Source organism: Nyctibius grandis, chromosome 19 (genome assembly GCF_013368605.1).
Source record: "Nyctibius grandis isolate bNycGra1 chromosome 19, bNycGra1.pri, whole genome shotgun sequence".
Taxonomy (NCBI): Eukaryota; Metazoa; Chordata; class Aves; order Nyctibiiformes; family Nyctibiidae; genus Nyctibius; species Nyctibius grandis.
Window position 1 is genome coordinate 897,306 of NC_090676.1, and position 16,233 is coordinate 913,538.

At 69.5% G+C, this 16,233-nt stretch overlaps 2 protein-coding genes across 7 annotated transcripts; both read right to left on the bottom strand.

The window, feature by feature from the left end:
• Window positions 1-438: 438 nt before the first annotated feature.
• On the bottom strand, window positions 439-4,875 carry CCM2L (CCM2 like scaffold protein). Of its 6 annotated transcripts, none has more exons than XM_068416070.1 (10): window positions 4,798-4,875; window positions 4,379-4,540; window positions 3,980-4,063; window positions 3,694-3,877; window positions 2,499-2,956; window positions 2,284-2,419; window positions 2,091-2,154; window positions 1,784-1,931; window positions 1,479-1,617; window positions 439-984 (listed from the first exon to the last, which is right to left on the bottom strand). In XM_068416070.1, exons 1-10 carry the CDS (start codon window positions 4,825-4,827, stop codon window positions 701-703), a joined length of 1,689 nt encoding a protein of 562 aa, XP_068272171.1. In that variant the 5' UTR covers window positions 4,828-4,875; the 3' UTR covers window positions 439-700. The 6 variants fall into 6 exon arrangements, with proteins under 6 accessions (XP_068272171.1, XP_068272174.1, XP_068272175.1 ...); XM_068416073.1 differs by having other exon boundaries at window positions 3,694-3,853; window positions 4,373-4,540; XM_068416074.1 differs by having other exon boundaries at window positions 2,284-2,374; window positions 4,373-4,540.
• A 3,393-nt stretch (window positions 4,876-8,268) lies between these two features.
• On the bottom strand, window positions 8,269-14,653 carry XKR7 (XK related 7). Its single transcript, XM_068416080.1, has 3 exons — window positions 14,214-14,653; window positions 9,315-9,514; window positions 8,269-9,221 (listed from the first exon to the last, which is right to left on the bottom strand). The coding sequence occupies exons 1-3, from the start codon at window positions 14,651-14,653 to the stop codon at window positions 8,269-8,271; spliced, it is 1,593 nt and encodes a 530-aa protein (XP_068272181.1).
• Window positions 14,654-16,233: the final 1,580 nt, after the last annotated feature.

A 16,233-nucleotide genomic window follows, 5' to 3' on the forward strand; every position in this document is an offset into this window, starting at 1 on the left:
GACGCTACACTGGCAGCCCCTCTCAGAGCACCCCCGGGGCTGTGGAGACTCTCGGGTGCTCCCCTGGCAGGAGCAGCCTTCCCCACTGCTCCCCTCAGGTTGGAGGGCGAACGCTTTACCAGGGTGCCAGGCAGCGGAGGGTCAGCCGTGGCCACCAGCCCCCCCATCCCAGCGTACCCTCGCTGGTCCCCCACGTCGTTCTGAGCTCCCCGGGGTCCCGCGCTGTCAGGGGCGTGCGCTGGTGCCAGCCCGGCACGGCTGGGAGCTCCCCAGCTCCAGGAGTGACCTGTGTGTGGCACCGGGGTGGACAGGGTGCCAGCCCGGCCGTGGCACAGTGCCTGGCAGGGCTGTAAGCAGCCCCCCCGCCCCAGCTTGCCCCCCACCACAGCAGCCCCCACACCCTGGCATGGCCTTTCCCTGTGGAAGAAGCTGCTCCGCTCCCAGCTCCGGCGTTTAATTGCAATCTGCAGAGATTACAGCACGGGGAGCTGCTGGCCAGGGGCTCCCATCAATGCCGCCAGCCCTGCCGAGAGCTGCCAGGGCGGTGCAGAGACCCCGTCCCCTCCCACGGTGACAGAGAGGGGGACAACATCCCCCATGCCAGGCACTGGGGCAGAGCTGGGCACGTGGCACGTCTGGGCTTGGGGGAGCAGCACCGCGTCGGTGAGCGGGGAGGGGACCGCCGGGTTTCGGCGCTCCCTCACAGGTAGTTGTCCTCTTCCTCCTCCTCCTCCTCCTCCTCCTCGTCCCGCGCCAGCGCCTCGATGTCGTGGGTGATGTCCGTGATCATGCGGTTGAAGGACTCCGACTCGGAGCGCAGGGACCAGCTGTCGTAGCTGCGCACGGCCGAGGCCGACGTGTTGCTCATGCTGCGCTTGATGCGGCCGAAGCTGTCGGTGAGGATCCCGCCCTCCCGGATGCCGATGCTCTCCAGGAAGGTCTCGAAGTACCCGATGTCTTGGTCGGGGATGAAGGGCCTCATTCCTACCACGGGCACCATGAACCTCGGGGTGACGGTGACATTGCCCGGATGGGCAGCATGGGGGTGCGATGCCAGCCAGCCCCACCGCCTGCTTCCAAGGGAGCTTGTCCCATCCCACCGCTCCCACCCCATCCCATCCTACCCCCTCCCACCCCATCCCATCCCATCCATCCCATCCCCTCCCACCCCATCCCATCCCATCCATCCCACCCCATCCCATCCCCTCCCAGCCCATCCCATCCCATCCATCCCACCCCATCCCATCCCCTCCCACCCCACCCCATCCCATTCCATCCCACCCCATCCCATCCATCTCACCCCATCCCACCCCACCCCATCCCATCCATCCCACCCCATCCCATCCCCTGCAAGCAGTGACATCCCAACACCCCCCAGAGCACACCCAGCACCAGCACCCCGTCCCCAAGCTCCACACGGACACCGCTGTGGTGACCCGGTGGCACGGGGTGGCTGCAGCGGGTGCGCAGGCGCTCACCCAGGAGCAGGAATTTCCGGCGGTCCCCGTAGAGGCGCAGCAGCTCCCCGCAGTACTCCCGCACCGGCGTGCCCAGGCGGTACTCGCGGAGCAGGACGGCGAACTGCTGGATCTCCTGCGGCGACAGCTTGTTGCGCAGCTATGGGGACACAGGGACAGGTCGGGGTAGGGGACACCAGCAGTGCACAGCCCCGGCCCCCCCAACTCCGCACCCCGACGGCTGCTCCCCGGTGCAGGGGGCTCAGACCTGCCCACCACCCCCCCCAGCACTGAGCAGGGCCCTGCGCCCGTCCCCGCGCCCGCACCGTCACCATGTAGTCCTGCAGCTGCTCCAGCCCCGTGCCACTCTGGTCGCTGCCGCTGCAGGCGGTGGCCAGGCTGTGGTGGGACCGGTGGCAGGAGGGCGAGGAGGCGCCGCTGTAATACGCTTCGAAGGTCTCGTGGGAGCTGTTGCTGCGGGAGGACGGGGGTCAGCAGGTCCTGGCGCCCCTCGTGTGCCCGCCTGCCCCCCCCTGCTGCACAGCACCCACTGTCGGGCAGGGCTGGGGCACCTCTGCAGGGGGACAGGAACCCACCCTGGGGCAGGGGCACCTTGGGGGGAACCAGACTCACAAGGAGCTGCAGCAGCTGAAGTCGGCGTCGTAGCCGTACGTCCCGTCTGTGCGGCAGCTCTCGCCTGGGGAGGGAGAGCCGAGGTCTGAGAGTGGGGCCAAGGCTCTGCTATGGCACCAGCCCCCCGCGCTGTGCCCGTGCACCCTCATCTGCCAGCCCCGTGTCACCCCGCTCGGTGCCCACGGCCACTCACTCCTGCTGGAGAGCCAGGGCCGCGTGGGCGTGGAGGTGTAGTGGTACCCAGCACGGTCCACGCACTCGATGCTCTGGTCCCCGTAGATGATCTGGAAGACCTGGCAGATGAGCGCGCAGGACTCCTCGGCGGCATCCTGGGACGGGAGGCAGCGTGGGTGGGCGCGTGGGTACCAACGGGTGGCCGTGTGCCGGCCGTGTGCCAGGGCCACTCACCCGGTTGGGCACGGCGAGGATGACGAGGTTGGAGTAGGCGTCGGGGCAGGGCTCCTGCGGGTCCAGCGGGTTGCTGCCCGTGTGCCGCCGCTCCCAGCTGCCGAAGCCGGCGCCACGCTCCCAGCTGCCGCCGGTGCCACCGGCCGCCCGCCGCCGCTCCCAGCTGCCGCCGCAGGGCACCCGCCGCTCCCAGCTGCCCGAGGGCCGCCCGCGCTGCCGCCGCTCCCAGCTACCGCCCCGACGCCGCTCCAGGCTGCCGCCCTGCCGACCCTCCTGCCCGCCCCGCGCCGCCCGCCAGTCCAGGCTGCAGATGGTGTGCCGCCGCTCCATGGGGCCCCCCAGCCGGCCGCCCTCCGGCCACGAGCCCCCCGGGCGCCTCTCGGCAGGGAACGCCTCCGGCACCCCAACCGGGGCTGCCTCGGGGTGCGCACCGGCGGGCACCGGGTCCACTCCCAGGCCTGGGGCAGCGAGGGGAGACCTGGGCGTCAGGGTGGGGGGGGCTGCGCTGCCCACCCTGCCCAGGCCCTGCCCTGGCTGCCCTGTCCCACCAGAGGGATGGGGGGGACGGGAAGGGAGAGCCCTAGTGGGCTGGGGACAGTGGGGCTGCAGTGGGGCTGGGGCAGGGGGGTCAGGGACAGAAGGGCAGAGGGGCAGAGGGGCAGGGGCAGAGGGGCAGGGGGTCGGGGGCAGAGGGGCAAGGGGTTAGGGGCAGGGGGGCAGGGGGTTAGGGGCAGGGGGTTAGGGGCAGAGAGGCGGGGGGTTAGGGGCAGAGGGGCAGGAGGGGCAGGGGCAGAGGGGCAGGGGGTTAGGGGCAGAGGGGCAGGGGGGTCAGGGGCAGAGGGGCAGGGAGTTAGGGGCAGAGGGGCAGGGGCAGAGGGGCAGGGGGGCAGGGGCAGAGGGGCAGGGGCAGAGGGGCAGGAGGGTCAGGGGCAGAGGGGCAGGGGCAGAGGGGCAGGGGGTTAGGGCCAGGGCAGTGGGGAGGACGGGGAGCCCTACAGATTGGGGGTGGTGGGGAGCCCGAGCCCCCAGCCCAGGGGAAGCAGACCCCCACCGAGCCCCTCGCTGAGCCCGGCGGGCAATGAGGGCTTCTGTGCTCAGCCAGTGCTGCCGCCCGGCCGGACCCAGCACCTCCCCATCACCCCCTGTGCCCTGGGGACACGGGGTGCCCGGGGCCAGCTGTGCCCGACACCCGCACCGGTTTTGAGGATGAGGAGGTGCAGGGCGTCGTCGCGCAGGTAGGAGGCGGCGGCGATCTCGTGGGTGGGGATGCGCAGGATGAGCTCCTCGTCGTCGCGCCAGGTGAGCAGGAGGCAGCGCGCGGAGAGGCTGAGGATGCTGTCCTGCTCCGGCGTCGTCTGCAGTGGCAGCTCCTTCAGCTGCTGCGGGGGCACACGGGGGGCCAGGGGCGTGGGGCACCCGGTGGGGCGGGGCACCCAGCGCCCACCCTCTGGGCAGCACGGGGGTGTCGGGACCCCTCTTACCCTGGCCGTGTCCAGCAGCTGCAGCACCTCATCGCGGCTGGAGGGGTTCAGGGAGGCTGTCACCCACGTCAGGTGGCCTAAAAACTGGGGGGGGGACAAAACCCAGGGCATTCTGGGGGGTGCTGGGGCTGCGCATCCCCCTCGCCCCATGGCCCAGAGCCCTGGAGCACCCATGTCCAGGATGCATCTCCCTGGGGTGACCCTGGGGGGGTCCTCAGCCCTCCCTGCACCCCCCAGCCCACCCTCCCCCTCCCTGGGTGCTGCCCGGGGAGGGAGCGGACCAGGACCCTGCTGGCCACCGCAGGTGGTGGCCCTCTGCGTGTTGCAGTGGCCTCGTCCCCCTCCACCGTGCACAGGACCCCGGGCATCCCTGGGACCCCCCCACCCCCTTACCTTCACCTCCTTCTCCACGTAGTCGTGCAGCAGGATCTGGGGGTCGATCAGGTAGTCGGGGGGGTAGAGGGGCACGGAGTGGAGCGGGCGCCGGCAGACGCTGCTGCGGGGCACCGGCCTCCGAGCCGCCCTGGGGAACACCAGCCGCTTGATGGGCGACACGAAGCCCTGGCAGGGGGAGCGGGCACGGGGAGGCGTCAGCGCCGGGCACCCAGCCCTGGCACCACGCACGGCGCCCCAGGAGGGGCTGGGCACCGCTGACCCCACATTTGCCCCATCTGGGTGGTTCAGGGGGCAGCGGGTGGGGACCCCACCTCTCCCCACAGTGCTGCGGGAGGGGGTGCGGGATCCCTCGCCCCAGCGTCCCCGTGCGCCTCGCACCCTCCTGCCAGCCCCCCGTGCCCGCCAGCCCCTGCCCCACGCACCTTCTTCCCCTTCTTGGCGTCGCAGTCCATGGCGGGGCCGCGGCGCTGGCTCCCGGCACGGCCACCCCCACCGCCCCGCTCGGCGCCGCGGCCTTTTCCTGTGTCGGAAACTCCACCAGGACGGCCGGGATGTGAGTTCCTGCCCCTCCTGGGGTGCCGGGGCTGGGCTGGGGCTGGGCTGGGCTGAGACTGGGAGAGGACTGGGACCAGGACAGGCTGGGAGCGGGACAGGACTTGGACTAGGACTGGGACTGGGACAGGACTCGGACTGGGACAGGACTGGGACTAGGACTAGGACTGGGATTGGGACCAGGACAGGACTTGGACTGGGACACGACTGGGACTAGGACTGAGACTGGGACTGGGACCAGGACAGGATTTGGACTGGGACAGGACTGGGACTAGGACTAGGACTGGGATTTGGACTGGGATTTGGATTGGGGCTGGGACTGGGACTGGGGGTGGCTCTTGGGCTGGGACTGGGCTGGGATTTGGGCAGAGGCAGAGGCAGAAGCAGGCTGGGATGGGCCCGGAGCCAGGGCTGGGGGTGCCCGCGGGTCCCACTGCAGAGCAGCCCCTGCCCCTCACCGCCGCAGGGCTCCCCCGGGCCGGGGCTGGTCCCACAGCCCCACGTCAGGGACGGGGGGGCAGCGTCCTGCCCCGCTGCGGAGCCCAGGGCGCGAGCTGGGGGTGCTGGCAAGGAGGGGCTGCCGCAGGCAGGGCTTATTGAAATGAATTTAATATCTCATGTTGCAGCAAAATTAAAAATATACAAAAAGTTTGTGGTATACAAAAAGGTCTCGGTGCGGCCCCCGGCCCCCCGCCCGCGCCGAGGGTCCCACGCAGGAAGGTGGCACACGGAGTATTTACAGGACGTGACAGCGGCCGCCACGTCCCGGCACCGCGAGGGGACAGACACGTGGCCGAGACCCGCCAGGACGCAGCCCCCCGGCAGCCCCCAGCCCAAACCTCTCCCCGCTCCCTGAAGCGGGGTGGCCCCGCTGCCACCCCCGTGGGTGGCACCCCTTGGGGACAAGGACCCCCATCCCGCAGTGCCCGGCTCGGCCCCGGCTCGTGCCCCCTCGCCACGGTCCTGCTGGGCAGGTGCCGCCATCCCAGTGCTGCCACCGGCACCGGGGCGCTGGGTTTGGCTTCTGTGGCACCGGCTGGGTGGGTGGCAGGGGGGTGGCCGAGCCCCAGGGCCTTGTGCCCCCCGCACCGAGCAGGGCAGGGGCTCGGTGCCGCCTGCCGCTGCCGACACCCCTGCCCGGAGCAGCCCAGGGCTGAGGGTACCGTGGCTTGAGTGCATAGAAAAGTGTCCCTCTGTCCCCCCGGCGCCGTCCCCGGGCAAACCCCAGGGGTGAAGGGCACGGGGCAGGGGGGTGCAGATTGCCCCCACCAGCCCTCGGGGGGCCAGGGAGAGGGGCTGGGGGCAGCCAGCGGAGCTGCCCCATGCTGGTCCCCGTTCCCTCGTGCCCGTCCCCGTTGCCAGTGGCACCCAGCCCTGCGAGCGGGACCCAGGAGGAGCTGCCACAGCCTGGGCACCACGCAGGGGCTGTGGTGATGCCACTTGATGCCTGCAGGGCTGAGCCCTGGCCCCAGCCCGGCTCCCCCGGCCGCTGCCCCCCACCTTCCCTGAGGAAAAGAGACCCCCCCCGCAGAGCCCCCCGCTGCCCCCGGCGCTGCCCTGGCACAGGATCTGCCCGGTACCGGCGGCGAAGGAGGGGTGGAGGTCGCAGGGGCGCTGCCCTGCCCTCACCATGCTCTGCACCCTCCTCCCAAAGCGTTTCCGAGGCTTCCAGTTAGCACCAGTTAGCACCAGTGACCCCAGCAGCGGCCTGCCCCAGCCTGCTGGCACCCCGGCCTTCCAGCTACGGAGAAATGGGAAACAAAAGCAACGTGATGGCACCAGCAACGCGCACCCACCCGCCCTGGCCGTGCCACAGGGTGGGCACCCACGCCGTCCCTTGCGGACCCCACGCCCCTTCCCAGTGGGTGGCAGCCAGAGCCGTTCCTGGGGGCAGCCCCCCCACGCCAGCCCCACGTGGGGGTGCCCACGCTCCCCTGGCCAGGGCAGGGCTTGGCACCGCGGCACAGGGCAGCCAGCGGCTGGGACCCCGCGGGGCTGGTGTGGGGGGTGTGGGGAAGGCACAGGGGCCGTGGGTGTGGGGGGTGAGGGGGTGCAGGGCCGTGGGGTCCAGCAGCTCCTCTGCCAGCAAACCCCTGCCAGCCCCCTGCACACACACACACGCAGACACACACGGACACACATGGACACGTCCCTCCCTCCTGGGACACATGTGGCCCCGGGGGGGGCATGGGGTACATTCAGCACAGCCCTTCGGGGGGGGCACCCGACGGGTCTGGGCACAACCAGGGGACACATTCAACCCCAGAGCCTCTGGGCAGGCAGGTGAGGCAGGGACACGCAGGGACACGCAGGGACACGCAGGGACACGCAGGACCCCCCGTCATGTTTATACTGGGGAGCTGGAGGGGGCTGATGTCAATGGGGGGACGGATGGAAACGCTCCTGGGTGGGAAGCGATGCCAAACCCGGGAGGGGAGAATGGCTGGGGGGTGAATCCCACCTCGGGGAGCCCCACACGCCCCCCCAGCAGTGCCAGCCAGGCCCTGCCTCCCCCGGCCTCGGCGGAGGTAGAAAACGTCACACAAAATGTCACCATCCAGGTGAAAAACCCGATGAGATGAAGCGGTTCCCGTGGGGACAAGGGGGACGATGGGGCACAACCATCCCCTGCCACACGGCTGGAGCCAGGGACCCAGCTCAGTGCCGGGGGGAGCAGAGTTGGTGCCCACCCATGAGGGGGTCCCTGGGCCAGGGTCTGCACCCCACAGGGCAGCGGGGACCCCGTGGAGTGGGGGCACAGCTCGACCCCGAGCCGGGGGGACCAAGGATGGAGAGGAAGGGGCTCCCCCACGGCTGGCATTGCAGGGCAGGGCAGGGGCAGGAGGCACGGGGGGGCTGGCTGGACCCCAGCTGCCCCCTGCCCTGGCTCCCTGGGGGTGCCAGGACCCCCACGCACACCCCGCTGCAGCTGCACTCCAGCCCCACGGCCCTGCCATGGCATGGGGCAGCCCTGGCACCCACGTCCCTGTGTGCTGCCCCCCTGGGCCGTGCCGTGCCCCACTGTGTCCCAAGCCCCCCACATCGCCAGCCCGCAGCCCGGGGGTGCCCCTGTCCCTATCCTGCACCACCCACCGCCTTGGGCTCAGGCACCGGTGAGGTATTTTGGCAAGGACAAGCCCCACGGGGAGCCGGGGTGGCCACCTCGGGGTGGGACGGGGGTCTCAGCTGCGGGGAGGGCGGCGCGGGGAGGGGATAGCACCAAGAGACCTCCCCGGCCCCCACCCGCGGGGCGCTCGGCGCGGCGGCACCAGCGAACCCCACAGAAAGGCAAAGGGCTGCGCGGACGCGGGGTGGCCGGGAGGCCCCCGCACCCCCCCGCCCTACACGGTGGTCTCGTACTCCAGCACCTCCTGGGGGGCGCCGGGGGTGCGGTACTGCAGGCGCGGGGTGGTGGGGGACGCGTACTCCAGCGCCAGGATGGTCTTCCGCAGGCGCCGGTCGATGAAGTGGGCGTCCCAGGCCGGGTACTTCTTCCTGGGCAGGTCAATGCGGATGACGGGCCGCTCTGTCCGCGGGGCGCGGGCGGCCGGCGCCGGCGGGGCGCAGGGTCGCACCTGGAAGACGGGCACGCAGCTGTCCCGCTCCCCCGCCGCCCCGTCCCGCTCCCCCCCTGTAGTCCGCGGCAGCGAGCGGGGGGGGCTGGTGACGGCGTCCGCGGGGGAGCCCGGCGCCGGGGCCGGCCGCTGCCGGAAAATGCAGCCCCCGGCGTGGGGACCGAACATGGGGCCGTTGGGGTGCAAGAGGCAGTAGTAGATGAACATGAAGAAGATGCCGAGGGCGAAGCTGGAGCTGACCACACAGACGAGGATTAAGGCGTCGAAGTCGGAGGTGGTCTCGCGGTTGTAGTAGAGGAACCAGAGGACGGTGAGGGCGGCGTTCTCCGACAGCGTGATGACGTAGTAGATGCACATGCGGTAGCGGCTCCGCCCCTCCTTGACGTTGAACCAGCAGAAGATGTAGATGATGCCCACCACCATGTTGTAGATGATCTCCTCCCACTTGGACATGCAGAAGTCCGTCTCGCCCTGGATGATCCAGAAGGTCATGATGCACCAGTGGGTGACGATGAAGATGCCGAAGTAGAGCTGGAACACGGAGGCGAAGAGGGCGAAGGCGATGGCGCGGGCGGCGATGGTGAAGAGGTGCCACAGGATCTGCACCACGGCCCCCTTGTAGGACATGGGCATCTTGTCCTCCCGCGAGTCCCGCAGCACCTTCTGGTAGGAGGCGATCATCCAGGCCAGCGAGAGCAGCGAGGCCGAGGCCGAGAGCCCTGCGGGCGCAAAGCGGGGAGGGCAGTGAGGGCCCGCGGCAGCCCGGGGCCCCCCCTCCGGCCACCCCCGTGCCCCCGCCGCGTGCCCCTTACCCTGCAGCGGCTCGATGCTGTTCTGCTGCACCATGATGCTGAGCTGCAGCACGAGCTGGGGCGCGCTCTTCAGGAAGGTCTCCAGCAGCCGCAGCATGCTGATGTCCGCGCTCTCGAACATCATGCGCCAGTAGAAGTGGCGGCGGCGGTGCTCGGCCTGCCACCGGCTCTGCAGCCCCAGGTACAGCGTGCGGAGGTACCTGCGCGAGGGCGGCGGGCGGTGAGAGGAGCCCCCCTGCCCGGGCAGCCAAGCTCACCCCCCTGCCCACGCCCCCTGACCGCTGCCAACCCGCTCCAGTGAGCACCTTCCCTCTGCCCGGGGCCACCAAGAGCCCCCCGCGCCGGGGGTGCAGGGGGCTGCGGCGATGCCGAGCGCACCCCTGTCCCACCCCGGCGCCCCGAGATGCTGGGAAGGGGCAGCAAAGCCAGCTCAGCACCCTGCTGCCTCGCTGCCCACCCGGCCACCACGGTGCCCACCCAGCCGTCACCCCACTCCTCCGCCCCCCGGCACTGCCCCTGCGCCCCCTCCCCACGCAGGGGATCCCGCCCGCAGCCCCGCTCTCCGGCCATCACCGATTTGGGGTGCCCTGGCCCCAGCCCAGCACCCGCCCGGCTGCTTCTCAAAGGGGATATTTTAGTGCGGGCTGGTGCGGAGCCCACCCTGCCTCCCCCTGCCCCGGCCAGCACGGAGGCACCAGCTGGTCGTGCCGCGGTGCCCGCGGGAAGCACCGGGGTCATGCCGGTGCTGCCTCAGCTCCTGGCAGGGCTGCGAGCGCGGGCGCACGCCGGCCCCGGCCATCTGGTCGCCAGCCGGAGGTCAGCGGAGGTGTGCGTGGCACCGACGCACGCGCCGGCTGAGTCACCAGCACCAGGGACCCGTCCCCGCGGCACGGGGCCAGATCCGGGCGCCCGGGAGGGGACACGGGGCTGGGCGGGCAGGGCATCCCTGGCAGCCCTGCGGCATCCCGGGCTGGTGGCTCCGCTGCCACGGGGTAGGAGGGAGCCAGACGAGGAGGGGAACAGCAAGACGAAGATGCCCCCCGGCCCCCCCTCCAGGCGCTGTTCCCTGCCCCACAGAAGGTCCCGGGGACGGACCCCGCTCGCTGGCAGGGTGAAAAGCAGGGGATGCTCTGGGGAAGGTGGGCACAGCGTGGGGGGACACAACCAGAGGAGCGACGCAGAGCCGAGGATGCCACAGGGCATCGACGCTGGTCCCAGGGCACCCACGCATGGGCAAGACCCAGGCACCAGTGACCTCGTCCTCTCCCTGTAATCAATTGCTAACTGGGCTCGTCAGCACCACGACCCTGCTGCCTGCAGCCCCCAGCCCCCGAGCTGCTCCATCCCCGGCTCCTCGGCTGCTCAACAAGTGACCCGCAGCCACCCCGCCTGCGGCAGGGGCACAGTGACTCTCTGTCTTCCCATCAGCTCCACAGATCGCATTAAACCAAGATTTCATCTCCCGTCAACTTGCCAGAACGAAACGTTGGTTCTTATTTGTTACACGCTTGATCATCCCGCGGTGTCTCAGCCCAGAGAAACATCCCGGCGCTGACGGCGCGTGGCGAGCGCTCCCCAGCCCAGCGCCGCGGCAGCGCGGCGGGTATGGAATCAATGGCTTGAAAAAAAATCATTTAATTTTCAAAAAAACTGATGATGAGGCAGAAACCAACCGTGAGAGCTCTCAGGGCTAATTGCTCCCTCCTTTGTGTTACAGAGTCATCCAACGAAACCCCCGCAGCAGGAGGGTGGTGGGCTCGGGCGGGCACCGGGTTTGCCGGAGCCCCGCCACGGATGGGTTTGCCACCAGTGTCACCATTTGCCCCCAACTTCCAGCTACCGACCCCAGTTTTCAAGTGTTGGAATAAAAGAAGTTCAAGGAGAAAAGCCCGGCCCTGGTTATAACCAAATCATCGTCCTCAGACGGAAAAGGACAAGGGACCCCCTGCTCTAAGAGCGAGGGACATGGCATGTGATTTCCTGGAAGGCACTTGGGGATATCATCCCTTAATCCCTTATTTAAACAAGGAGAAAATTGCTTCCCTGTTGCAGCCGTTTTAATCCCTTGCACATCCCGCCAAGTCGGGTCACCAGGGAGAGCCGCACGTGCGCCAGGCTGGCACGTCACCGCGCTGATGAAAGCCCCCGTGTCCCACTGTCCCCACACCCCGACGTGCCCCCGGGGCAGATGGGAGGAGCCGAGGTCACTCGTGCCCAGGGAAAGGCTCGGTCTGGCCCTAAAAATCCCCTTGTCCTGCACACCGGGGCCGCCACCAGACTGAGATCAGGACCATCAAGACCGAGGGGTGGCACTGGGTGCCCAAGCCAGCAGAGGATGGGGGGACATGGGATGACGGGGGGGTTTTGGGGAGGACCTGCAGGTGGAGAGGGCACCCCGAGTCTGGCCCCGGTGATCCCCAAGCAGCCAAACCACGTGTGACCCTGGGCTAAAGCACAACGGGGGCACAAGGGGCACAGGCAGGGCTGTCCCCGGTGCAATGTGACCTGCAGAGACACACCAGCCAGCTGCCAGCCCACGGAGGTGGCAGAGGACCCTGGGCACGCTGCCAGGGGTGGGGGCATGCATGGCATGCACAGCACCCCTTCCCTTTGGCACTTCTGGGGTGAAAAAGCTGGTGACTTTCTGTGAGCAGAGCGGATAACAATTCCTGAGCTGCCAAACCACGCAAGCAGCAGCCGCCGAGCGCACCGTGGCTGCTCACACGAGCACAGGGTAAGGAGGCAGGTAAATCAGGAAAGGGGGAGGTGTTTGGCAAGGGGCACGGTGCCCTGGGCAGGGACAAGCCTTCCCTTCACATGCAGCATTTATTCAACACATCCTTAACTGCCACATCCACCTGCACCGGATCCAACCTCCCTAATGGGCTTAGCAAACTGCATTTAACTGGTCACCCGAGCTAATCCCAAATCCCGAGATTAGAAAGAGCATCAGCTGCAGCTTCAGACCAACACGTCCTGGAGGGTCAGTGCTCAGAGTTACCGCTTTAATTGGCTCAAGAGCCTCCGTGGTGCCGCAGATCAGGGGAGCGTGGCTGACGCTGCCGGGAGTGAAGCCCCCGACCGCCGCCGGCCCCAGCTCAGGCCAGGATCCGGCAGTCGCCCGCCACGAGCCATGGCCAAGGCCGGCTGCAGGCAGGCTCAGAGAGCTCCTGTGCTCCCCCCACCAGCTCCTCCAGCACACTAAGGCTGGAGGACTCACCCCGAGAGCTGCCAGGACGGGTGGGATCGGGGAGGGGCAGGCGGTGGCTGTGCCGGGAGGGAAGGGGCAGGAGCCTCCCCAGCACGGTGTGTGCTGCACCGTGAAACAGAGTGAGAGACATCCCAGGAGCAGCCCAGGAAGGGCAGCAGACGCAGGAACACGCGCAGACAACAACGGGGCGCAGAGGAGCCTCTGTACTACAGCAGCTCAGGAGGGGAAATGGCACGGAAACCCGAGCCGGGAGCGCTGCCTGCCCAGAGCCTTGCTCTGGGAATTCGCCATTGTCTCCACTCCCCTCCCAGCACCAGCCCCGTGCCAGGGCCACGGCTCTTCCGCGGCGCCCCGAGGATGGAGCTCAGAGGAGCTGGGAGGGAGCAGTGCCGGCTCCATGGCACAGGGGAGGAAGGTGCCAATAAACCCTCGGCTCGGGCTTGGGAGGCTCTGCAGAGGCAAAGGGCCTGTCCAGGGCTGCCAAGCTGCCACTCGCCCTGCCCGCACAGCCAGCCTTTCCCCAGCCTGGGAAGGGGCAGGGGGCAAGAGGCAGCCCCTGGGGAGGCCTGCCCAGGCTGGGGACCAACAGCACCTCCTCACCTGCTGCCCCACAGACTATGGCGAGCTCCGAGCAGGAGCACAGGGAGGAGCCTGGGAGGGGGATCCCAGCCCAAGGCATTCGGTGCACGGCAGAACCACCCCACACCCCCCCGGGCCTGGCTGCCATGGCCAGGCAGGCCCCTCAGCAGGCCCAGTGCCACCCGGCTGGGCTGCAGGCTGCTCACGCCAGCTCCTGCCCACACCCACGGCTCCCATCTGCACCCACCTGCACCCACAGCTCCTGCCCACACCCACCCACAGCTGGGCTCTGCTGTGGGCTCCCCCCCTCCCATCCTGCTGTGGCTGCTGATGGATTGATTCCTGTGCCCCCCCCATCCGCCTGGGCCCCTGCTGCACCTCGCCATCCCCACCCACTTCTCCACCCATGCCCTGCCATCCTCTGCGTCCTCCGTGCTGCACCCTCTTACCCCCCACACACATCCCTGCTGCACCCTGCCACTCCCTCCAGCCCCGCCTGGCTCCATGCCCCCCGTACCTCCAGACCTGCCCTAGCTGCAGCCCCACAATAGCTTCACCCCAGTCCCCTGGCCCCCCTGTACCCCCATACCCTCATACCTCCAGACCTGCCCCAGCTGAAGCAGGGGGATGATGCCCCACAGCAGCTCCCTCAGCCCCATCCTGGCTCCTTGTCCTCCCCATGCCCATCTGGTCTCTGTGTCCCTCATGGCCCACCCGTCCCCTCACCTCCCCATCCCCCCGTACCTCCAGACCTGCCCCAGCTGCAGGACGTGGATGAGGCCCTGCAGCAGCCCCATCCCAGCCCCCTGTCCCCCCCCCGTACCTCCAGACCTGCCCCAGCTGCAGGACGTGGATGAGGCCCTGCAGCAGCCCCATCCCAGCCCCCTGCACCCCCCCGTACCTCCAGACCTGCCCCAGCTGCAGGAGGTGGACGAGGCCCTGCAGCAGCCCCATCACAGCCCCCTGCACCCCCCGTACCTCCAGACCTGCCCCAGCTGCAGGAGGTGGATGAGGCCCTGCAGCAGCCCCATCCCAGCCCCCTGCACCCCCCCGTACCTCCAGACCTGCCCCAGCTGCAGGAGGTGGATGAGGCCCTGCACCCCCCGTACCTCCAGACCTGCCCCAGCTGCAGGAGGTGGATGAGGCCCTGCAGCAGCCACACGCAGAGGCGGCAGCAGCCGCGGGCGCCGCGGGCGCTGTCCTTGGTGCCGCCGGCGCTGTCCTTGGTGCTGGCGCCGAAGTCGTACACGAACCACCTGAAGCTGAGCAGCTGCACCACGAGCGAGGGCAGCAGCACGAAGAGCAGCGTCAGCCCGAACCACCACCGCTGCCCCCGCACGTAGTAGTGGGCCGCCAGCCACAGGTCCGAGGCGCCGTCCGCGAAGCACACCAGCAGGGCGCAGAGCACCCAGCAGCCGTCCCGCAGCCGGTACCGACGAGCCGGGGGGGCCGCGCCGCCCGCCCGCCGCCCCGGACCGCTGCCGCCGCCCTCCGGGCTCTCCAGCAGCACGGCCGGGCCCCCCCCGCCGCCGTCCGACTTCGCGGCCATGTTGTCGGGGGAGAGGAGGAGAAAGGAGGGAGCGGGAGAGACTTCCGGAGGGAGGAGGGCTCCGCCGAGCCCGCCCCGGCAGCGCCCGCCCCCGCCGGCCTCGCCCCGCGCCCGCCGAGACCCCCCCGCTCCCCCTCCGGAACGGGCGGCCGCCGCCGCGGGGTCCCCTGGGAGCGCACGGTGCCGGTAGGCGCCTCCCCGCGCCCCCTCTCGCCGGGAAAGGCAACCGGAACACTCCCCCACCCCGTTCGGCCCCGACCCCCCGGGCTCCGCGCCGGCAAGGGCTGCCCGGCCCCCGCGGGTGCCCCACCGCACCCTGCCCCCGTCCCGGCGGAACCCCCCGGGGCAGCGGCCGTGCTGGCCGACACCCCCCACCCAGCACGTCAAGGACTGGAGCTGCCGGGCAGCCTCGGGGTCCCCCAGCCCCAAGTCTCAGCCCGTAGCCTGGGCAAGACCCTGCTCCTGGGGTCAGCTGGCCAGGGCGGTGTGAGTCCCCATGGGCCTGGGTGGACGGGAGTGCTGCGGGTGCCTCTGCTCCCCCAGGGCCAGGGCAGGGCCATGGGCCACCAGGCTCCTGCCCAAGACAGCCAGAGGGAGACCCAGCAGGGTCTAAACCCCGCTTTAGAGGGTAAGTCCCAGCCTTGGGGAGCCCCTGAGGAGCTGCACAACCAGGCAAAGTGCCAAGTCTCCAGGGGGACCTGGGTCATGGGGGTTTGGCTGCACGTGTGCCCAGACGCTGCCCCGCTCCTCAGCTCTGCCCCACCATCTCTTCCTTCCTGCCCATCAGAGTTTGGATGCAGCATGTTTGGCAGAGCCAGGGTGCCCTGGCCTGGCTGGCAGCACGAGGGGCTGGTCCCACCACAGGACACGTGCTCGTGCAAGCAGCAGCGCTGTGCCGGCATTCCCGGCACTGCTGGGAGGGAGAGGGCTTTGTGCTCCTTTGCAGGGGTCTCCAGGGAGGGTGATTGCACGCAGGCAGCTGCCTCGTGGAGGCAGCTTCAGCCCCCAGCCCAGAGAGATGGACTGACTCGCTGCATCTCAGCCCCCAAGGCTCAGCCCCATGCGTCTGCCTGCGGAGGAGCCACGCGCGGGGCTGGAGCCGGGCCCACGGCGAGCACATCGCAGCACACAGCGAGGGGGAGTGTGTCTTAGCCCAGGAAACACAGCCAGCTTCCAAACTCTGCCTGACAGAGCAGCAAGGGGGATCAGCACAAACCTGGGGGGGTCTGGGTTCCTGGGGCACAAAACCAAGGGAGTAAGCAGAGGGGAGGCATTAGTCAGCACAAAAGAGCAGAGTCCAGTCCCTGGCAAGGCTCTCCCAGTGCTGCGTGGATCAGCAGGGGTAACGCCACTATCACCTCACCTTGAGATGATGGATCCCCTCGATAAATGCCTGCCTGGGGGAGGGGATGCTCCCGGCATCCCAGAGCCTGAAGAAAGGAGCCTGTCATCTGCTGCCAGCCAGGGCCAGGGCACCTTGGGGGTACAGGCTCTGCTAGCCAGAGCCCTCACCGATGCCTGGCCAGCCCCAGCCCTATTTGGGCTCGGTCCCTGGCTGGACAATGGAGCAGAACCAGTGC

Coding starts and splice junctions, on each gene's coding strand:
- CCM2L (XM_068416069.1), bottom strand. CDS start 4,827: ATGGACTGCGACGCCAAGAAGGGGAAGAAG. Junction 2,155..2,283: donor GCCCTGGCTCTCCAGCAGGA/GTGAGTGGCCGT, acceptor CTCCCTCCCCAG/GCGAGAGCTGCCGCACAGAC. Junction 985..1,478: donor CCGGAAATTCCTGCTCCTGG/GTGAGCGCCTGC, acceptor TGCCCGTGGTAG/GAATGAGGCCCTTCATCCCC.
- XKR7 (XM_068416080.1), bottom strand. CDS start 14,653: ATGGCCGCGAAGTCGGACGGCGGCGGGGGGGGCCCGGCCGTGCTGCTG. Junction 9,515..14,213: donor CAGCTGGGGCAGGTCTGGAG/GTACGGGGGGTG, acceptor GCCCTCGCGCAG/GTACCTCCGCACGCTGTACC. Junction 9,222..9,314: donor CAGCATCGAGCCGCTGCAGG/GTAAGGGGCACG, acceptor TTGCGCCCGCAG/GGCTCTCGGCCTCGGCCTCG.